The following is a 23,420-nucleotide window of genomic DNA, read 5'->3' as shown; positions in this document are numbered from 1 at the left end:
AATTGAGATTATTTGTCCTCGATGGCGGTTTCTTCTTATTGATTTTAATTAGTAAATTTCGATTGCCTGCCTTCTCTAGTCTAAAGTTAGGAATTCTTCCTCCCATTGTCACTAGAGGTTAGGAATTCTGAGTACTGTATCTCTGTTTAAAGATGTGAACTTCTGGAAATTTTGAATCAGGAAAAATAAAAAATGGTGGATGGAAAAGGTGGAAGAAGAAAAACCCTAGTGCTTGAGGGCAGAAAATGCACTTTCATGCAATGTGTAAGTTCTCATTTTTCCATTATAGTTCTGAAGTTTTGTTAATTTTGAAATACAAAAAGATCACTATGTGTACATTGGCTCACTCATAGATTTTATTTGGCATCTTTAGAGATAGAAATGCTGTTCTTATTTATTTGTGAGAAATGTTTTGAGCTTTCTTCTTTCTAGTTCTTTAAGAAGTACTGAGGAATAGTGCCTGACTCATAGGGAAGTTTGGTAAAAACAAACATTTTCCTGAAAGTATGTGCTTGCTAGCAGGGCCCCTTAGCCTCTTGGCAGCTTGCTTACAAGTAGGGGTTTCGGAGGGCTGATGTCTCTTTCTCTGGACAGTGTTGTTTTTTTTTTTACAAAATCTATTCTCTTCTCACCTCCTGAGTTTTTAACCCCCAAGGGAATGTGTTGGAGGCTTCTCTTCTGTTGAGGTGTTGGGGTGGCGACAGTGGTTGTTACCTGAAATCGTCCTACCCCCACTGAACAGTTTTGCTGCCTCCAGGCAGGAGCTATAGGTGACTCTCCCCATTTTTTTGCGTTTCTACTAAGATCTGGGAGGCACTAGAAGAGAGCTGTGCACCACAGTTTTGTTTTTTCTTTAATAAAGACACTTGAAAAAATGGCTTCAGTTAGTTTTTATTTTCATATTTTTTGCTTAAATTTTGTTGATTACAGCTTTTTTTTTTTTTTTTTTTTTTTTTTTAATATGGAATGCTTTATGAGTTTGCGTTGTCATCCTTGCATAGGGGCTGTGCCAAGCTTCTCTGTGTCTTAGCGCCTGTGCTGCCAAAGCGAGCACCAGTGGGTTCTTGTTCAGGCTTCCCTGGTGTGATCTTTGGAGCTGGGACTTGCTGCTGAACTGTGGGTCTTGGGCCTGGGGAGCGTGTTCCTGAGGTGTTCCTTTCACACTTCACCGCCTCCTGCCTTCTGGAGTCTGAGCTTTGCCCTGGCCTTTCCGTGTTTACGCCAAGTTTCAGATTTTCCGTGGGGTGGGGGAGGTGTCAGGGGATGGACTGGCTGTCCTCTGAGGTTTGAACAGAAGCTGTGTGTTTCATGGGAACACAGGAGGCTGATCTGAGAGCGAAGGAGACAGACCGACCGACAGACGAGTGGTGCATGAGTGGTGCATGGCAGGAATGTAACGCATAGGTATAGCGAACACAAAGGGATGATATCACCTACCTGGCCTTGAATGAGAGCGCTGTCACGTTGGCACCATATGTAATGATTGTTCCTGCTGGGCCAGACGAGTGGACGTCACTGGAAGGGTGCAGTGGGCAGATGTGGGCTGGCTGCCTTGCTCTGAAAATCAGACCCCCCTTGGCTGGTGGTTTGCCTCTCCTGCTCCTTGTTCTGCGGAGAGGCAGCCACCTTGCTGTGAGCTAAGACCGAGCTTCCTTTCCCTCGAACATCTGGGCACGGAGACCGAATATCTGGGCACAGAGACGTAGAGCGGAGGTGGCGACTTGGCAGTGCCTTTCTGAAGGAGTGATGGTAGCAAGGGAGAGAGAGAAAGCCAGAAGCAGACTTCTCACTGGGCCTCCGCCGGGGATGCGCAGTCAGTTGCCTAATTGGTGGACTGATCAAATGAATCATTCTGCTTGCCTCGTATTCGGTGTGATTTTCTATCAACTTTACGTTTTTCTTTTTGTTGAAGACAAACAGAAACCTTTTATGCTGCACAAATAGGAGGGAACCCCCCAAACTAACCACATGGAAAAGTTCATTGAAGACCCCTAATATCCCTGAGGGGCAAGAATAACCCCAGAGGAGCTTGGGGAGTGAGGTCGAAGGTATAGATGGCACTGACTTCTAGGAGGGGGTTGCCCCGCCTCCGCCCCGGTTCAGACTCATTTTGGATGAGAACCCGAGCGGCCATGCAGACTGTCTTAAGTGCTTCTTAAAGGCTTGTGCTTCCGCTGAGGTCAGTGGATAGGACCAAATAGCCTTGTGTCAGGCCTGAGATGCTCGGGGCTTCTCAGGGTGTGGCTGATGCTGTTTTGGGTACCTGGGAAAAGGACTGAAACTGTTTTGATATTAGGGGAAAATGAGCAAAGCAATTAAAAATAAATGCTGGACATTACTCTCTCTTCACACTGCCAGTCAGGCCCCCAGCAATCACTTGGCATGACTTGGACCAGTGAGTCTGAAGGTGGCTCAGGCTATAGAGGGAAAAAAAGAGAGATTAAACCTGGAATGGACAAAGAAGGTGCCTATGAGTCGGCTATGTATTCAAAAGATATCCTTTAATTACTGAAGTAAACTTTTAATAGAAATTTAACATACACACTGAAAAATGCACAGAGGTTAAGGAGGGAGCCCCATGACTTTTCGTGGTGTGAACATAGCTGGGGAACCAGTGCTCAGATGAAGAAACAGAGCATTACCCACACCGCAGAGTCTTCCTCGTGCCCTTGCCTGGTTCTTCCCACTGCCAACCCTGACTCCCACCATCGTGGATTACTTTTGCCTGGTTTTGAACTGGCAAGAATAAGAGTGTCTGGCTCCTTTTACTCAACATAAAAAACATCTAATTTCTGCCCCCTCATCCAGGAGGCGGGTTTTGGGATGACCCTCCACCCACTTAGGTTGCGAGGACAACTCTGAAACCTTGGCGACCAGACGCCCCACTGGCCGTGGGCTCCAGGCTCCAGCACTCTCTCTCCAGGCGCCCTTGAATGAGCTCTTCTGTCTTCCAGCAGAAAGTGTGGCCGGGTGCCACCTGGAAGATCCAGCAGCGTTGAAGCAGGCGTCCAGCAAGCCCTAATTGTGGGCTGACCGTGAGCACAAGCCAGCCCCGGAGAAGCGTGCAGCATTCCTCGCAGAGGACAAGTTACATTTACCCCCCTTAAGTGGAGTCGCAGCCCCCAGCCCTCCCACACAGGCCAACAGGGTGGTCAGGAGAGAGGGGAGACCTGTGTCTATGGAAAGGTGGCTCATCACCTCTCTTGTAGAATCTATTTGTATTCTAAAAGGGAATTAAAGGGAATATGGCCCTCAGGCAACTTCCCAGAATAAGAAGCTGCTATCCACAGGTTTTTCCAAGTGATTTGCTATTCAGTTAAAAAAAAAAAAAAAACTTTATTTTTAGTTTGGGACTGTTTGTTTCATAACTATGTAAAGCGCTTTTACTCAGACTTGTTTCTCTGAAATTTTAAGGAATGCTTTGTCTTTTATAAAAAAAATAAATGACCTTTTGGTTTTGCTTCTTAAAGGAGCCTGTGTGTGTGTGTGTGTGTGTGTGTGTGTGTGTGTGTTTTGATAATGAGTGGTGCTGTGCAGTCCCTCCCCCAGATCGTTGTGGTTATTCTTAAAAGTTCTCCAGGCATGTTTACTATGGTGGTATTTTAAGAAATTTGTTTTGAAGCAATGACACCAATAGAAAATATACCTATATTTTTAAAGGACCTCTCAAGTCCTTCCCTCAGAGTATATGTTCTAGGACATTGCAGTAGCAAACTTGAACACAGGTGCCTATATATCGTCACATACATCTCTAGAGATAAACAAAAGTGGATTATGCTGTACATGTTCTGTAGCTCGCTTCCTCCCCTGACTGCATTGTAGAAATTCTTCCACATCAGCACATTCCGGCTCCTGGGTTCTTAAAGGCTGCCGTGTTGTGGTGTGGATATGCCATATCACATTTACCTATCTCCCTCTTGGGGGGTACTTAAGTTCTCTTGAGCTTTTACAAATAACAACGTAAAGATAAGAAAAAGCCTTCTCTGCATTTGTATATTCCTAAGGATAGATTCCTAGAAATGGAATCGGTGAGTCCAAAGGTGAGCTCATAATAAATAGTGCAGGGTACTGCCAGGTGCGTCCAGAGAGAGTAGACCAATTTATACCCTCGCCAGCAGTATGGGAGTGCTTGCTTCCTCACTTGCATGCCAGCTCGTAATATTATCCATCTTTGTAACTTTTTCTGATTGGGATGCTTTAAAAGATGGCATTTCCACTTGAATTTGTTTAACTCCCAGTGACGTTGTGCATCTTTTCATGTGTTTATTAGCCATCTTTATATTTGGTAAGATGCTTGGTTATTTCCTTTATCTATTCTTCTCTTGCTTTGTTTGCAATTTTCTTACTGATTTTTAAGGAGTTCCCTGCAATTAGGGACACAGAGGATTGTTTGAAAGATCCATTTAGAAAAAAATCTTGATTGGCATTGCTGGCTATAAAATGCCATAAAAGATCAAGTAGTCAGTCTGTCTTTAAAGGAAAAAATAAAATTTTTTTTTTTTTTTTTGGCGCTGGTTAAAGGCTTTGGTTTTCTGTTTTGTTTTTATTTAATTAGGTGAAATTTTTTCTTCTGGCTGGAGAGTCCTGGCTGTCCGTGAATGCATTATCATTTGTACAGCATGGGTGGATGGTGACGTGAAGTGGAAAGTGAGCTGTGCCAGGCAGGGACTGGCTGCTGTCGGAGCCGATTACAGCGCGGACGCTCAGTGAGAAGCTGGCTCCCTTGCCTCATTTCTCTTAAAAAAACCATGGCCTCTCTAGTCTTTAGCATAAAGGCACCTGATCAACAAAAGAGAAAGGGAGAGTCTCTTCAGCTGTGTTGGCAGTTCTGGTTCGTTATGTTTGTTTATGCTGCTGGCATTTTCTAGATCAGTGCTGCTCCCTAAACCCTCTTGGCAGGTTCAGGTGGAGCCAGTCTTCTTCTGTTCACGTCCAGAGCCCCTGGAGGGGCGCCGCCCTCCATATTGGTAAACAAACTGGGCTGTTGGTTCAAAGGATGCCAGAGCTCTCAGAAGTGGGGGTAGCTGGGGCCTGGGGTCCCATTGATGACAGAGGCAGACCCTTAACTGAGCCCCTTTTAGGCCTCTCTGTTCTGCCAGACCACCCTCACAGGGCTGGCTTCTTTGCCTGCTCTGGATGACTGTCCCAGCCCAAAATGCCAGTCTTTGATGCAGCTGTCACTACTCCCTGGATACAGAAAGAAACAAACAGAGGCCAAATGTAGGGTGCCGATGGTTTGGGACTCACCGTGGGGAGAGGGGAAATCAGCCTCCCTGTGGATGGAGGCCTGATGGCTTGACTGGGACTGCCTCCAACCCCAGGCAGAGCAGAAATAGAAGGGTGACTCTTCCGGGTGTTTTCAGCGACTAGATGCACTTGGCCTGGTTTCTCTCCCCCATAGTCTGTATATAACCTTGGTTTTTTTGTTAGCTGGCTCTCAGCGAATAGGTCATCGTAGAATGCTGGATTTGCCTCGTGGTCAGCTGTGTCAGATGCTGCTGACGGCTCATATTATATGCAGAGTCCTCATGCCCCAGACTTCTGGAGGCAAGCTTTTACCTCTGAGGTTGTAGTCTAAAGTATTGGGCTCCATCTGAGGTTTTTGCTTTCAGCCATGGAGAATTATTGGTTTAAGCTCAAGCTAATCCAGAGGTGAAGACTGCTATCCTTCCCTCCCTTCCTCCATGGATTCATGGAGCTGAAGGGGGGAGAGCCGAGTTGGGGGTTGAACCTGATGGTGGATAGGTTGGCTTATCCAGGGCAGATGTAGCTATCTTTCCAGTAGACAGTGGCAGAATACTGAAAGTTGTTGAGAGATGGAGGGAGGGAGAGGAGCCCCCAAGATAGCTGAGGAGGAATGGTCCAAGCGCCAGATGTGTGGGGGAGACCACAGGAGTGGAGTTCCAGAGCGAGGGATTGATCCATTAGTCCAGTGGAGCAGAATTGTGTGTAAGGTAGAGATTGAAAGGAAAAGTCACCTTTGCACTGAACAACTAGGAGGCATGAGAGGCTTCCGGTCACTTTGTGAGGACAGATTCAGGAAACAAAAGGGGATGGGAACCAACTGGATGTCAGAGGGTTGAAGCTAGCACTGACTGTAGGGTTTGAACTTATCGATAGGTGAGCCCGGCAGTGATTGACTTCTTTCCAGTGAAGGGGTGCTGAGCTGCCCCCATTAGCTGAGCACCTTAGTAACCCAAACTGGAGCCGCACTGGGAGACATATTTGATTTATTGAAAAATCATTTCTTGACAAGCAGCTCCCTTCTCCTGATCTCTCATCTCACCTGGTAGGATTCTATTCTGATGATTTCGAAGTATATCCTTTTATACCTTTTATACTTGATCATCCTTCCTCTAATTACTAATCATGGAACTACATTATAATCATATGTCTGGTGTAATGACATGTTATGTGCCTACATTACATCTAGTCTTTATATAATAGTAAGTTTTAATTAGTGAATAATAATACCCTTAACAAATGAACTCCGGCTAATCTTGTGCCCTCTATTAACATGTATTTTTTGTGTGAAGAGGTTTTTGCAATGTGAACGATACTCCTTGAAAGTTCTAATGTTTTCTGATCTGTGACTACGTGACTCCAATACAAAGATGGACAAAATACCCAGGGTGCTTATTTAGGCTGGGTCCATCTCTGTTATAGATGAGGAAACTGAGGCACAGAGGGCTTAAGTTATTCCCTGAGCTTGGAAGGAGTGGAATTTTAATTCAAGATCTGTGGGCCTCAGGGCTGGCTTGAGCAAGACGAGCTCTGTAACCTCTCTTTAACTTTTCATTTGCTTTGTTTCCTCCACTGTCAGAAGCTACCCTCCTCAATCTGGAAAACCGGAACTGGTTAGTCTGCATGGCTCCCGCCCTTTGATTTACCAGATCTCCCAAGGAGGGGAATAATCCCTGAGAAAGCTGCGCCCATTCAGACACACACAGAAGTGGAGAATCCAGCCATAAATGCTGCTTAATGCTGGCACTTGCTACATGTACAAATGCCATTTGCTTAAGAAATCGGCTAATTCCTCATGATGGAGGGCCTGTCGTAGGGCTCAGCACGGAGGAGGGGGCCTGCATGAGCAGATTGTAGAAGCGAATGGACCAGTTTAGTGGATTAAAGCTACTTAAGAAAATTTAAAAGGACACATTGGTTAATATGTATTCCCTTCTTGTTGAGCAGTACCAGGCCAGTGGTTCTGATTTCCTTGGCAGAGTTTCTCTCCTAATCGGAAGTGATAAGCCAACCAGTCATTTATCTGCTGACACATGAGGGAAGGTTGTGGATAATGGAAGTGACCTGGAAGGGACCCTGAGTCCATAGGGAGGAGGAGGCAGGTCTGATTGCTGGCCCTTGGGAGGTGATCTTCTCCTATCACTGGTAAGTGTGGGATCAGCCGTCTCCCAGAGGACTCCAGGGGACGTCAGGGTTCTGAAGTACAGAAGTAAGAATTAAGTGTCATCCAGGGGCTGGAGACCTGGCTTCTTGGGCCAGCTTCAACCCTGCCTTTTGCCAGGCTGGTTGATCTCTGGATCTTAGTCTATGTATTTAAAAAGGAGGAACTACTTTTAGGACCTGCCTTGCAGGGAGGTTTTTGGTTCATTAGAGGAGGAGCTCTGTGTAAATCCTAGGTATTATGTTTAAATGCTAAAGAATGTATCCAGGACAGGCAGAGGGTAAGTGTCTGCCTGTCATGAGAACTGGGTATGTATGCCCACACAAACAAGAATAGTGATTTGAGCCTTGGAAAGGAACTTGGATGTATGTCATCTATTACTGTCTTATTTTACACATGGAGGAAACTGAGGCCCAGGGACGTGGAAAGGCTCCCCTAGATCCCAGTGGTGAATCCCATGTGCCTTCCTCTTTGACCTGCTTCATCACCACCTTGTTTAGAGGGGTGGGTTCATGGTTGTGGTTTGGCTGCTGTTAAACAGCCCAAAGAATGATCCAAGCAGGGCTCATTAGGAATAATCAAACTGAGACTGTCGTGTTTTAGAAGACACACAACCAGGGTCACATTGTGAGCTCCTTAACTGGGTTCTTAAAACCTGGTGTCTGTCCCTGTGGACCTAAGTGACATGGCTCTCTGCCAGCCAGCCCCAATTCCAGCAAGCTTCCCACCTACTGAAACTGCACCCGTTCTAGGGAAGCAGGGAGAGAAAAAGGACCCAGCCTTATCTGAGTACCACTGACAGTACCAGTATTCTGAGGAGAGTCAAGGAGAGTGTGTGGAGGGAAGGAGTAGTACTATTTATTGAACCCCAGGTAAGTGCCACCTAGTCTACTTCATTCCTTTGTCTAGTTTAGACAGATGGACAGATGGCCAACAGACAAACGGATATATTCCCCTATACCTCAGCGACCCTGTCTGGGGAGGTGGAGCTACCCTAGTTTTACACTCAGAGGAGGTAATTCATTTGTCTGAAGTCACACAGCCAGTTATAGTGGTAAGAGAATCAGGCATTTGGCAGTTGTGACTGGGCAGGTCAAACCACAGCCTCAACTGCAGCCCAGCCTCCCGCAGCCGCATGCCGAGGGGCAGGGAGGCAGGTGGCGTGCACTGTCCCGAGAACGACAGCTTTAAAGTGGTTCTTCCCATGTTTAGAAAATATCTGACCTTCTGGCTAGGCCCGGCTATTTTTATTTTTGGAATGTCATGGCTTAATAAGTTGGGTGGGTAAATCTATCTCGTGAGATGTGTTTATTTTTTCCCCCCACAATGCGCTGCTCCCCTGCAACTGTTGCTGCCTTTCAGAAAATGAAGAGTTCATAAAAGACCGGATCTCCCAGATGGATGTCCTTGCCTTTGCTCTTTTTTTTTTTTTTTTTTTTTTTTCCCCCATTGCAAACAGTTGCCCCCTTTTTATCTCTCATTCTTTTATAGCTGATAGGGATTTTGAAGCTAGGATATTGTTGGTAAACAGTTCCATATGTCTTTCATAGATTTTTCTCAAATATTAGCACAATTTTTGTTCTTTATAATAAGTTTCATTAATGGAACATTTTTAAAGGATAGAAAAAAGTACCAAGAGTCACACAAAGAAAGTCAGCGTGCCTTCCACCCAGCTCCGTTGAATTCTGATATTTTGTCATGCTTACCTTCAGATTGCTTTCAAGAAAGAAGTCTTCCGGTTGAAGTTTATTGTGCGCCTTGTGATCCCATTTGTCAGCGGGTGACCACTCTCCTGAATTCGATCTTTTTCTTTCCTGTACAGTTTCAAAAACACGTTCACATCTGTATGTATCCATTGACCTATGATACTCTGCAACTTGCGTTTTTCACTAAGTGTTCGCTTCCTCACACTTTTCCATGTTGATTCACGCCGCTCCAGTTCAGTCGATTGAAGCTCTGGGTAGTATTTCATGGTGTGGATGTACCCTGAGTTTTTGCCGGTCCTCCTTTTGGTGAATACTCAGTGCATCTTGCAATTTTGTATTAAGGCCGTGCTGCTGTGCGTGTGCTCAGGATCTTGTCTGTGCCAGGCTTCCCCAGGCCCAGGGTGTGTACCGCAGGGGACTGGCTGGGTCCAAAGGCAGTGGCGTTGTCACCAGCCACACTGCCCCTCTGCGTTGCTCCACCATGGGCCGTGCATGTGTTCCTGTAGCTCCGTGTCATCTCACCACTTGAGACCATCACACTTCAAAAACTTGCAAGTCTGATGGGTGTGAAAGAGAACTTCCTTGTGTCGTTAATCATTCTTTGATTACAAGTGAGCTTGAGCATATATTAAGCGGTGGCCATTTGAGTTTGCTCATCAGTTGAAAGTACCTGTTCATATGCTCTGTCCAGTTTCCCTTTGGGTTGACTGTTTTTCCCTTACAGAGCCTTATAAGACAATCCTAGATAGCAGTCTTTGTGGGTTCTAGTTAGTGGCTTATTTTTTAACTTTGTAGTGTCTTTTGATGACTAGGAATTTGGCATTTTAATGCAGTTGGTTGTATTTATCGATCTTTATGGCCTATGCTTTTTTCAGTCTTATTCCAGAAATTCTTACCCTGACCTCATGAAGATATATATACTTTTGGGCCTAAATGAAGCTCATTTTAGTTTTTCAGCCCTTATTAATCCTTGATTTTCTTTGGTATTTTTCATACTTGCCCTGCATGGGTGTCTCAGTGTGGAGGCTGCAGAACTGCTTGCAGTGACTGTAAGAATTGTTGCAGCCGTCCCCGGGCAGACGGGGCTGGGTTGAACTTGGGGTTGGAGCAAAGTCTTTCTTCTTGACCCCGTGGCTGTTTCTGGGAGGTGCTAAAGTGCAGGGTTGATTGACTCTCTCTTAAGCCTGGCTTATCTGCGAGCCTGATAAAATTGGTCATAAAGTTGTCCTCTTCAGTTTAGTCTCCCTGTCTGATTCTCACTTCCTGCTGCTGCTGCTGATCGAAGCTGAAAAGACAGAACACGTGGGGGACAGCTTCTGCTCCAGGTTCTCACCCTGCCTGACATGCAGCTGGCACCCGCGAGGACGTGGTGTGTGGGAAAAAGAGAACTCTGGAAAGTTCATCCAGAGTTCTCCACTTCTCTTCCTTTCCTCTAGGAGCTGAGGAGTGTTCTGCAGACCCAGTCTCGCCCATGCATTGTATTTGGTGCGGAAGTGTGAGAACTGGATGGGTCCTTAGGTCATCAGGTTCTGTTCCCCAACTCAGCCAGCAAGCATTCACTGGGTGTCTGCTGGGTGCCAGGCTCTTGCTAGCTGTTGAGGACACAGCGGGGAGCAGGACGGCTGAGATCCCAGTCTTCATGGTGGGGGGGAGCAGCCACTTAAACCACAGGGATCATTTCAGAGTGTGGTGGATGTGACGGGACCAAGAAGACGTGCCTTTGGATTGTCACCTTTGCTTTTTTGTTATTTCAGGCTGACCTGCTACCTTCTAGCTCAGAAGTCGGTCAACTGTGGCCTGTGGCCCTGAGCTTAGAGTGGCTTTAACATTTTTAAATGGTTGACAAAAAGATAAACTTTGTGGTAGATGTTGATGATAAGGAACACTAACTTTGAACCTCTATCAGGTGAAATCTTCTCTGTCCCCTCCCCCTCGCAAAGGTTTTCATTCCTCTCATTAGAGACCTGAACATTGTTCTCAATTATTATATTTTTAATTTCATCAATAAAAATTTTGTGGAATATTGTTTTCCTCTCCTTTTATATAAGTACCTATATAATATCTTTAATTTGGCCTTCTGACCTGCACAGTCTAGAATGTTCACTATTGGCCTTTTATAAAAAGAGTATGCGGACAGACAGACCCTTGTTCTAGCTGTGTGACTCTGATCAAGCTACTTCTATAAATGGGCATGGAGCCATTTTCATAGTGCTGTTGTGAAGGAATACAAAGCGAAGTGATGTTAAACTCTTGCCCTGTGTTAAGAGCTTTGGTGAATGTTAGATCTTCCCTAGTGAAGAGTCAGTAGTGATTGATTTCTTAAAGGCTGCTAGAGGGAGCAGAAGGGGGTTGGAGACCGAGGTGGGCCGGGGCTCAGTGCCCGGCTTCGAGGGTGAGCATCGTCTCATGCAGCTGTCTAGCGCCCCTGAGCCATGGACCCTGGACCTTGCACAAGCTACATCCTGATGGCCTGGCAGATCCCCATGACATTACTGTTGCTCCGACATAATTTTCCTCTTGAAATGCAATGAAGCATAACTAAAAAATTAAGTAACAGCTTTGAACCCTTAATGAGGCTATCCATACAGAACAAAAATAATTTATAAAGCTATTTCCTGGTAAAGAACTGTCCTTTTCCTAGACCTTTTCACTTTCTCTTTGCTTTTTCTCATTAATACTAGCCATTGGCTTTCTTTGCTAACTCATTTTATGAAGGAAACAAAGCATTTTATCATTTCATAATGGTTGCTGCTTCACACCACACGGGAGAAGCAAAGAAGAAAGCTGTGTGAAGTGCAGGCGCTGGCCAGACAGCTAGGCCCACTCACTGTCCAGGTGGCCTGCACCGTCCATAAATATTCCTGCAGAAAAATTAACACACGATCTTCCTTCACGGTCAGTATAAATATGAAATCCGTAAATGCCAAGGATCACCAGTCCTGAGTTGAATCCATGAGTCATTTTATACCTTCTCACCAGTTTCTTCCTTGAACAGATGGGTAAACAGGGCAGGGCCGTGTACAGTCTAGACAGCTGGAGACCTGGCTCTGCTCAGGTACTTGGAGCCAGAAACGCGTCCTCACTTTGGGCTCATACGTCCCCATGTGACTGCTCCCTTCTTGATGACCGCCAGAGTGCTACCCATAGCAGGACTCCAGTGGGAAGCAGTTTGTTTGATGAGAACCAAATGGCCCTGGGATGTGCTTGAGACAGACATCTCTCATTCCATCCGACACTGATGCCACCACGCGGAGCAGTCTGGAGTTGAAGGGACCTTTGGGGATTTTCCAGAGATGTTTACAAACAGATCGTGGTAGACCAGCTCTCTCAGTGTTTGCCTGTAACGTCTGTGCAGTATTTGAAGGAGTGACTCAAAGGGAGGACAGATGGTTGTTTTCAGTGGCCTCGTAACGTTACGTTTGTTGGCTCCAGGCAGTGGGAAGAGGTGTGTTAATTCCCTGGGGAGGTTTTAGGGAATGTCTTTTTGGGATCTGCAAAATGGAATGCTAAGCCGTCTGTGTGTCTGTGCATATGTGTGTGTGTCTTTCTTTGTTGTTCACTGAGTTTGCAGACCAGATTGTCAGGGAGCAAAGGATAAAAACAGAGGCGATTGGGCAGAAATCTGAACGCAGGGCCTGTCGATAGTTTGCAGATGTCGGTTCTCTGCTGCATCATGACAAGGGATATCCCCGAGGGGCCTAAGACGAGCAGGAGGAGAGCAGAGGATGTGGAGGACTTCAGCCGCTCGAGGAGAAGTCCCATTTCTCAGCTGGGAAAGTCAGCATCACCGGCTGCCCGTTCCAGGAGGGTTCGGGCAGAATGCACCTGCTGTCTGAGTTTTCGCAGTTACCTCAGTGTTGGCCCCCTTGTCGAATAGAAATTTGTGGGTGCCAGAAATTTCAGAAGAAGCCGCTGCAGTAGGCCGTTTTCCTCTGCCCCATGGGGGAGGACTGGGGCCTTTTTCGTTTTCCTCATTCATGGTGAGATGGTGTAGTTATTTTAAGTAAGTGATGTGCTGCAGTGAAAATGGGCAACTCTTTGTCATTTTTCAGCTTAATGAAGAAAACGAAAGGGAGAAGGAGCAACCCCAGGTAGCCTACTTTGTGCTAATGCTTGTCTTTTTGGATTCTAAATGTGTCCCAAGACACTGAGATAGGGTAAATATTTCAGCCACTAGAAAGTCCTGCTGTCAGGCTGAGAAGATTTCTCACTTTTTTAAAAACAGGGTAGTGACTTATTGCTCAAACCCAGACACCCCCATGTACCTTATTTTTAACTATATAGGGACAGATCCCACTCACCTTCTAGTGGGACGAGGCAGGAAGTAGGTAGAACTTTCCAAGGAGGAGTCTGGGGATGGAGATAAATAAGTAACCGCATGCTTGGTTTTCTTCTTAGAGCCATCACAGATATTCACTGGGGACCCACTAAGCACCAGATGTCAACAATGTGGAGCTGAACGAAGTGGTGGCCCTCTGCCTTGGGGGTGTGCAGGCTAGTGCAGATATGGTACAGATACATCAGTCAGCACAAATTGGGGTAAAGAAAACAGGTGACAATACCAGACTGAGCAATGGGGATCAGCGTTAGATTCGGTGTCAGTGCAGGGTCTCAGAATAAGTGACATAAAGCTGCGGTTCGATGGATGAGGGTGGTTAGTCAAATATATTAGTTTGCTGGGGTTGCCATAACAAAGTACCATGGATTGGATGGTTTAATTAACAGAACTGTGTTTTCTCCCAGCTATGGAAGTGAGAAGTGTGAGATCCAAGTATGGGCAGAGTTGGTTTCTTCTGAGGCCCGCCTTCTTAGCTTGCAGATGGCCATCTTCTCCCTGTGTCTTCACATGGTCTTTCCTCAGTGCCACTCTGTGTCCTAATCCCCTCTTTGTATACGGACACCAGTCAGATTAGTTGAGGGCCCACACTCACGACCTCACTTTACCTTAACCACCTCTTTAAAGGACCTGTCTCTGAAGTCAGTCACATTCTGAGGGACTGGAGTTTAAGGCTTCAACATAGAGATTTGGGGAAGGTGCAGTTCAGCCCTTAATGCCTGTAACACTAGGGGAAAGGTGCGTGGGAGAATCAGGGTTAGTGACCAGCACGTGTGGAGGCCTCACTGCAGGAAGGACATTTGTGTTCCAGGAAATGGTTGGAAATGTTGCAAAGGCAGGCAGGGGCTGGGTCACGCCAGGTCGCGGCAACCATGGCAGGAGTTCTAGATTTCTTGTAAAGACACCGAGAAGCCATCAGCAGCATATTAAAATCTCCCTCTGCTATGAGGAGAAGGAACCGGGGGCAGTGAAAAGTGAAAGCTGGGAGATTGGTTTAAGCCAGGATTCCTCAACCTGGGCCCCCTTGACATTTCGGGCTGGATGATTCTTGGCGGTGAGGGCCGGCCCTGTGCATTGCAGATGAGCGGAAGCATTCATTCCTGGACTCGAAGCAATAGACCCCACAGCCCAAAATGTCCCCAGATTCTGCCCTATGTCCCCTGGGGGGGCAAAATTGCCCTGGGTTGAGAACCATGGGCAGCTTAGATTGACTGGTACCAGTTGAGTGAGGCACACTGGATGGATTTGAGGAAGATTTTTGAAGACAGAATCAATGGGATTTCACTTCTCTTTGCCTTGGTTTCTCCTCATGCTTTTGAGTGTGATGATATTGTCATTTCCCTGAAGCACAAGGCTCTGTGCCCCCTGCGTGCGCGATGGAGTTGCTGAAATGTGCAAAAAATGTTGCTCTGTGTTGTCACTCACCAGTCCCTGGTCCTGCCTGCAGAGCTCTGAGCCCTGTGGCTGCCAGGGCCACCTGTGTATGAGAGACGTAGTATTTTAGTCTCTGCGTCACACCCTTTCATTTGTCAAGTCCGTTTGCCGCCAGCCTATTGACTCTCAGAGCCAGCACTTGGGAATCTAACCTGGCCAATTCTCTGCCTCCGGAAATCTGTTTATCGAACAAGATTTCACAGTTCCAGCGACTTTTCAGGGAGCGTGCCTTCAAGGAGCTAGCGCTACAAAAGCAAGTGTAGGTGATTTCTTAACAAAACAGCATGACAGCTACGTCTGGAGCCCTGAAGAATTCCCTGCTCGCCTATGGGGCTCAGCGCAGCTGTTTGGAAACAGCTGGAACGGGTGGGTTTTCTGGGCTGTACATTCCGTGTCTGGCCAGGATCCAGCACCTGGCTGTCCTTCGAGGCTTCTGTCCTATGACTGCCCCTCTGCCATCTAGAGCCCTCGCATGGTGATGGTGAATGGGTTTCATATTCTTCTCAGGGTGGGTGCTTTCTTTCAAGGAGTCCAGTCTCAAGAGGGATTCTGACAGTGAGTGTGCGCTCAGTGGACGCAGTGCTGTGATTAGTGGTGTCTGACTGGCTAGTAGAAAAGGGACATAGCGGCACAATGTGTTTACAGTTCCTAACCACCACAGCTCGTTTTTTGTTCCACACCCTTTAATGCTCTCGGTTGAGCTTTCTTGCACTGCTTTGCTGTCTTCTGCTAGACCTGAAGGGCCCTTCACGTTCCATCTCCGTATCAGTGAGCGTCCACTGCAGATGCCACCTCTCTCCTTGAATCTTTCTTTAATGCCTTGAATTTTGATTTAAGAACAGTGGGGAACCGTTTAGTAGCTTTTTAAAGTAAGGAAGGGTCCTGATTAATTTGCTCTGTAGAAAGGTCTCTCCGGCCACAGAAAGGGACGTGAGGGATGGCAGGGAGGCCAGGCTGGGAGACTGTGGTAGTAGCCCTGGTAAAAGATAGTGCTGACCTGGGCTGCAGTCATGGCTGTGGCAGTGGAGACTAGTGTGCCGGACTTGGTGCTTGGCCATCTGTAGGGGGTGATGAGTGAGAAGGGGACATGGAGGGCTGTTAGGGTTCTGGTTTGAGTAGTTGGGGCAGGGGGAGACCCCTCACTGTAGCTGCTGTTATGGAAGTCTTCGGTGAACGTTGAAAGCCCATTTTTGTAGGGAGACATGCATGTCCAGTATTAATTCAGCACCGTGCGGCAGCTGGTCCACGGCAATATCCACGGCACGGGGCGACATGGCCCTGCTTGCCTGTGGCTGCGTCCGTTGCCATTGCTTGTTGCCCACTTGTTCCAGTTGTCACACATGTTTAGTATCACCCCAGTAGTACCAGTCACACAAAAGAGTTGAGTGCTCATTTCTACTTGGAGAAGCCAGGGGGCACTTCAGAGGGAGAGCAGCATTGAAGTTGTATGCCAACGGCTGCGTAGGGATTTGCTGGGAGACCCCACAGGTCAAAGGGCATTACAAGTAAAAATAATAGCACTTGTAAAGAATAGTGGCACAAAAGATGTGATGGCAGGGGTCTGGAATGAGAAGTCTCTGTTTGGCAAAGCTTGTGAAAGAGGATCATGAGCACCCCCCCCCCAACTCCTGCTACCCCCAGCAGTCTGGATACCCCTTTTAGTCCATGGCAATCAGATCATTAGTATACCGTATGCCTTTCCAGCCCCAGGTTTCATCTCTGCATCTTTAGGACCTAGCACAAGTGTCTGGTCACAAATATTCAATAAATGCCCATTGGTGACTCAGGAAGGAGCCTTGGAAGGATTGGTCTTTTTTTCTCCTTCTACCCGAAGACCATTTTACTTCCAGATGGATCCTTCTCTCCCAGCCATTGACCACGGTGGCTCAGACTAATCAGATTGATTAGATTCTGGCTCCCTTGAAAATCTGCCCCCACAAGTTCATTGGTGGATGAATTCAGCACCCTGCCCCCATGCCCTGTTTGCTTTCTAGCCTAACAGTTGCACTTTGGATGAGGGCTTTGGCATTTTGTGACTGGGTTCGGTGGAGTTGCGTCTAAACCTTAGGACTTGGTTCTGTACCTTCAGGAACTCTTGGCAAGCAGTTCAGTGACCTTGGGGGTTAGAGGCCTTAGTTAAAGTTTCAGTTTGGCTCTCCTCCTCATGTGACCTCAGGCAGGTTGACTTTTGGGGCTGGAGTTCTTATTTCCTAAAAAGAAATTATCTGCCAATATCCCTGTTGACTTGGCCCAAGTTCAAGGATTCTGTGATTATAGGGCCTCAGAGCCTGAGACCTGGCAGGAGCCTGCAATTCCTGCTGTTGGAGCCTTTGGGAGTCCAGTGCTCAGTCCTGTCCTGGAACCTTCATTTTTAGTCACTGCTGATGGCCAGGAGATAATGCTTGGGTTTTTACAACCCATCTTTTTGATGGAGAAAGAAGAAAAGTCAGTGAGCACCTAATGTGTGGTGGACACCGGCGCCATACTGCTCCCTTCTTCTCCATTTGGCCCTCCCAGAATCCCCAGGGGTGGGGCAGGGAAGATTATCAGTCCATTTCACAGATGCGGAAACTGAGACCCAGACAGGTCAAGTCACCTCCCCGGGGCCTCACCTGTGCAAACCCATGCCAAACACGAGCCCTTTGCCACGCCTCTGATCACCCTGTCCCCCTCTCCGACAGAGAGCCAGCTACTCCCCGGGAACAACTTCACCAACGAGTGCAACATTCCAGGCAACTTCATGTGCGGCAACGGGCGGTGCATCCCGGGCGCCTGGCAGTGCGACGGGCTGCCCGACTGCTTCGACAAGAGCGATGAGAAGGAGTGCCGTGAGTGCCCGGCCCTGCTGGCGTGGGGGTGGGGGTGGGGGCAGGGAGGGGAGAGGGGGCAGAGGGAGGGGTCCCGATCTGGTTAGACCCTGTGCGCTCTGCTTGCTGTCCTCCTCCGCACCGCAGCTCTGTCTCAGAGCAGCGTGGTCTGCAGGACGGAGCCACCGCTCTGGGGGAGCGGAGGACCCCTCCTGGGGGACTGCCATTGCCTTTATTTCATGCATGCGGAATCTGAGACCTATAGCTTACCTTCAGTATCTTCCAGCCAGCAGGCAGTTGACTGGGATTTGAACCCAGGGCTGCCTGACCCCCAAGGCACAGGCTGATAACCATCTTGAACGTCTTGTACATACATCATGGAGTGTTCTTGACGATTAAATAAGGTGTAACACTGTGCCAAGTATCCAGCAAGGAGTTGGTACTGACTAGATAGTCATTTGCTTCCACATGCCCTTTCCTCTGCCAAAAAGGCCTGGACATCATCTTCCAATGGGCATCACCAGGGCTTTGGGCGGGGGGCGGCTGTCTTTCTGATCCTCCCCACCCACCTCCTTCTTCAGCCTCTTCCATTTTGTGCCCTGAAATATGCATGAGATTGGGGTGGAGGTTAATCTATGAGAAAGGAGACACCTGGGATGCGAGTGGAGGGGTGTCCACGGTGTTCAGTGGTCATGCTCCCTGCCCCGTAGAGGCGAGTTCCTCTTCCTCCCAGAGCTTGGCGCTGCAGAGTGAGCTCGGCCCCGGCACGCCGGCAGGCAGGAAGCACACCCAAAGAGTGACGGGCCCCAGGGTTATCTAGTGGGTGGCTGCCTGGGGGTCTGCACAGCTGGACTGTGGGTCTTGGCTCTTTCCTCAGCTTCGGGCAGTAGGCCTCTCTGACAGGAAAACTGTATGTCTGACTCTGGATATACTGTCTCTCTGGAAGCCAGCCGAAGAAATGGCCGGGGAGAGGCTGATCATTTGAACTTTTAACATAGCTAGTACTGGGATCTGAGGCCGAATCTGTTGACCCACAGGAAAGGAGCACTCTGTTTGGAGTCCACCTCTGGAGCCAGTTAACAACCACCAGCCACCCCTCCCCTCTATCCCTGCCCAGTGATGTGCTTCCTCAGGCACGCTGCCCACTCTGAGACTGGCCCTCACCTGTGCGAGGGTCTAGTACTCCGGCTGCCTGCCATCTGGGTTGCGTTTTTGGAGGGTGGATTGGCAGTATGTTCTTTTGGGAGGAGTATTTCATTTTGATGGTTGCGTATGATTTTTTTCTGAATAGCCTACTATACGTAGTACACTTCTATTTTTGCAGTTTTTAAAAACATACTGTCTCTTTCAGCTTTATCTGTTTCTAGCGTGGCTTCAACATTGCTAGAAATATAATGTTTGTCATTTGAGTTTCAAGCGACATTAGCATGTGTACACTCCATAGTCTGTCCAGCTTTGAGCATTATTAACACGGTACGAATATGTGGAATGGCCATTTTTTAGGATGTGGTGTGTATATGAATCTCCAATAAATGCAAATTGTCCTTGGCTAAGGGAGGACATTCAGCAAAAGTTAAGTTTGTGGAAGAAAGCAGGGCTGGGGGTTGAGACCCGAGTTTTATTCCCAGCCTGGTCAGTAGCAGCTGTGTTGTACGAGCGTCCTCTGTGACAGTCGGTGTCCTCTGTCAGTCCAGTGCCGCAATTACAGAACCCATGCGCAGACTGGAGGAGGTGCTGGGAAGAGACTATAGAAGAAAAAATGATGTGGGCAGCTGCCTGGCACTGTTTGGTTTGGTTTGGAACAGGCTCATCTTGGCTGGTCTCCATCCTTTTTTCCTCCTTTCCTATCCCTAACCCCCTAGTGGAGACTTGATTGACATTTATTTAGTCTTTTGATCAAAACATAATTTAGCAAACCATACACACAAACACATGCATTAAATAAAAACCTCTCCTCTGTTGCCCTCCTTTCTTTTCTTTTCTTTTTTTAAAATTTTTTTGGCTTAAGTAAAAACAGAAGAACACTAGAAAACTTAGACAATAAAGGGGAGGAAAAGAAGTCCTTTTCTAAAACAAATTCAACTTGCATTTTAAATTTCTGGCATACTGCCTTATAGTCTAGGAGTGGAGGGCGTGAGCGCTAAAGACCCTATCTGTGTCCAGATCCCAGGCCATCCTCCCACCCCTCTCTCCCAGGCTGTGTGGTCTCAGGAAAGTTACCAGAATGGTCTAAATCTCAGCCATTGGAAGGGTTAAAGGAGAATTCCTGGTGCTGCAATTCCCTTCTCTCCAAAATGAGAATAATAAGGCTTCTAGTAAGCATCGTTGTGAAATTTGAAGGCATGTTAAGTACACGTGATAGGGCCTGGTAAACTTCAGCTGTTGCTGGTCAGCCTGCACAAACTCTTTAATCCAGTCGTCATCATGGGAACACATTGAGGAACTTTTTCTCCTTCGCGTTGGAGGCCCTTTGCCACATGACCATATTTAGCATTTGTGATTGTCGTTTTGTGAGGTTGACTCTCTTCCGTCAAGTAGATGTCCTGTGGGCTAACCATTCCACTCTTGTTGGCGGTTTAACTCTCTTTTGCTTTTTTCCTTCTGCTGACCAAGTTTTAGGATCAGTTAAGAAATTTATACATACCCAGAGAACAGAGCCAGGATGTGCTGAGCTGAGGTCTCCAGGGTAATCAGAAGTTACAAAGCCTTTTCTCTGATTCTTTGGAGCAAGTTGGTACTCCAAAGGGGAGTGAAGGCGGCCAATAGTCTCACCGCAGAGAGGTGATTGCCTCAAGTGCCCTACAAAATAGCTTTGGCATTTGGAAGATAATATACTTAAAACAAGGAGAATTCTTGCCCTTTTGAAAGGGGGAGAGAAGAGCCCAGAGCAGGGTGTCGTGCTGGGACAGGAGGCAGTAAGCAGCTGTTCTGTGCCCATGGCAGAGGAAAGATTTTCTTAGGGAGAAACTTTACTTTATCATAAAGGTAATCAAATCATATTGTAAAAATTTGAGGGAACAGGGGCATAAAATCAACAGGATCACACAGTGAGTAACAAAACCACTGTTATTTAGAATCTTAAGAGTTTTCATTCAGGCTTTTCCCAGTTGTTATCACTGAGGATATACATTATTATATTTTGATTTTTTCCCAGGTACTGTTTCAATATTTTATATTTTATATATTTTTTTCTTTACCATTTTTAATTCCTAGATAAATAGTCTATTCACTTGGTTTAATATAGTTTATTTACTCATTTGGCATTTATGTTGTTCCCAGTTTTTCACTAATAGAAATGGTGCTCACTGTTTTGAACATGAGGGTAGACGTGACTTCTCCCTGCTTTGAGAAATTTTCCACATCTAGATTCTCAGAAATGAAATGACTGGGTTGAAGGACAGAAGCTTTTCTGGCTCTTGATTCAGATTGCCTGCTTGTTCTGCTAAGGGCTGGCACGAGCCTGCTCTTTACTGGCAACGTATGAGAATTCTGGCTTTATTTTAGTCTTGGCAGGGTTTGATGATATCTTTAAAAAATATTTTTATGGTTCATTTACTGGTTGAAAATAGTTATATATTTTAATTTTAATTTTTCATTATCTAAAGAAATTGAGTGTTTCCCTATACCTCTATTTACTAGTTATATTTCCAACTTTGTGTAATATCTAATAATGGACTACAATAAATTTCCATCTGGGTTGAATCATTAAATTTTCTGCCTCGTGAATCTGGAGAACCTCCCTTAGAGTTTTGAGAGAAGAGGCTCATTTTGGGAGAGTTTGAGTGTATTATGTTCTTGATTAGTGAAATGCCCTAAATAATCATTTTATCTAAATAGCTTTCTTTTTGATAATAAAAGGATTAGAGATATGTGTTAGAAAAACAGGGAAGCTTCATGCTTCATGAAAACACCTTGTTGTGATGTGCCCTTTCTTGAGCTTCCTTGGGGCTGCATGTTAAGTTATATTAACTCATTAGATTGTCACAAGCCTTATGAGGAAGGGACTGTTGTTATCTCCAGATGAGGAAACTGAGCCACGGAGAGATTCCACAAAGCTTGCTTGTTGCCCCAGAGACTAAGTCCCCGTAACCTTCCTCCATCAGAGACCACCGGTGGGATCATTCAGTCTTTCTCTGCACATGGAAGGTGTCCCTCTGCTGAATGAGAGCCTCCTCTGTTATCACTACTAATCTCCTTTTTAAAAATTTAGAAACAGTAATTTTTTTCTATATAAATGATTTCTCAAGTGGTTATTAGTTCTGTGAGTCTCTGGAAGAAGAGACTGTGCTTTTATGACTGCCACTTGCTGTAATAATATCGCAGTAATCCAGATTTCCAGGACCCACATCTGACCTGAAATCCAGAGCCTTAAAATCTGCTTCCAGTTTTGTATTGGATTGTAGCTGCCCGCTCTCTGTGTCCTAACCAAATGGGGGTGGGATTGTGGAGGTTTCAGATCTGTGGTTCATTTTTTTCTTGAAAAAATTACATTGATCATATCTTTGACCAGGTATACTTACAGACTTTTAAAGTTGCAGGCCCTTTATGTTTGTGTGTGTGTAGGCAGAGGGGGTGGAGGGAGGTGGGAGATGGGGATAAATTCAAAGGTTTTGTCAAATGATAAAATGTTAATATATCTTCAAGTTCAGAAATACCGAAAAATAGGGGCAAAAATGAGAGTTAAATTTTATTTGCTTTTACTGTTCCCAGCCATTTCTTGAGCATGACTTTTAAGTGGTCTGGTGTGATGGCAGAAATCCATGAGCTAGGGTTGAGAGGGCAAGTCATCCTCCTTCTCATCTTCTGCCTCTAGGTGGCGCCACATGTCTTCTCGGTGCCACAGGGCTAAGCAGAGCTGGTATGAAATTCTCTGTAGCTTTGAGCTCCAGGGAGGCAGCTAGACACCAAAGCTGGTGCAGAAGGGAAGGAAACACCTATCTGAGGGCCTGAGGTGAGCCAGGCGGGCCCTTGGGACCGCAGGGAGGGAAGTAGCTCTCCTGCTTCCAGCCAGGGGCCTGCAGGTGTGCCCCACATGCCTGAATGGCACCATTGGCTTGTTCCCAGCTCAGCTTGTTCCTGCACAATTAAGCACCTATTTGGATTTTAATGATGGCATTTTGCTTGATCACCTGAACTGTCTTCTTCAGGTTCCACCTTCATGTCACTGGCCTAAAACCAGAACTGCTTCCTGGGGCTTCTGAGGTTTTAGGTCTAGAACCTGGAGAAGTAACAGTCGCCCAGACACTCTTTTCTCACCCTCCAGATGTGCTCTTTGTGTCCTGCACCTATGGTGAGGAGCGGCTTACAGTCCAGAGGTTAGGACTGCAGCATAAATTCCCAGGTTGTCACCTGATAGCTACAAAGGAACATTTCCAGATTGTCAGGCTACACGTGACCTCACATGAATTGGAGCTTAAGCAGACTTTTCTCAAAGGGACCTGATAGCTGTTTGAAGATGCCAGCGAGTTTATACTAAGTTGAGAAATACAGAGATGAGTGAAAAAACTGGATTCTGAGCTATTATGCTTACCTAACTTAGCAGTAATCCAGATATTTCACCAGTACACCCAATGCTTGGGTCACATGCAAAATGCCCCAGGAAATCAGGAGGTTTCTACGGGATGGATGTGGCTTGCTGCTTCTTCGCCGTTCCTCAGGGAAGGGGGTAGTGATGGGCCATGGCCTAGGAAGGCAGCCGGTCAATGAACCGTTAGACGCAGCCCCAGTGGGGC

At 46.7% G+C, this 23,420-nt stretch overlaps 1 protein-coding gene and 1 pseudogene across 2 annotated transcripts in view; one reads left to right on the top strand and one right to left on the bottom strand.

Moving 5' to 3' along the window:
• LDLRAD3 (low density lipoprotein receptor class A domain containing 3) overlaps positions 1-23,420 on the top strand; it is a 208,667-nt gene that overhangs the window by 44,175 nt on the left and 141,072 nt on the right. For both annotated transcript variants that reach the window (XM_090262606.1, XM_090262598.1), the window contains exon 2: positions 17,563-17,709. In XM_090262606.1, the coding sequence (XP_090118732.1) occupies positions 17,563-17,709 (147 nt within the window). The remainder of the gene's footprint in view (positions 1-17,562; positions 17,710-23,420) is intronic.
• LOC150017963 (U6 spliceosomal RNA) lies at positions 956-1,054 on the bottom strand (annotated as a pseudogene).

Source organism: Furipterus horrens, unplaced genomic scaffold (genome assembly GCF_987537825.1).
Source record: "Furipterus horrens unplaced genomic scaffold, mFurHor1.1.pri manual_scaffold_2, whole genome shotgun sequence".
NCBI classification, from domain to species: domain Eukaryota; kingdom Metazoa; phylum Chordata; class Mammalia; order Chiroptera; family Furipteridae; genus Furipterus; species Furipterus horrens.
The sequence above is the reverse complement of the archived record's forward strand: the minus strand, read 5'-3'. Positions and strand labels throughout refer to the sequence as shown.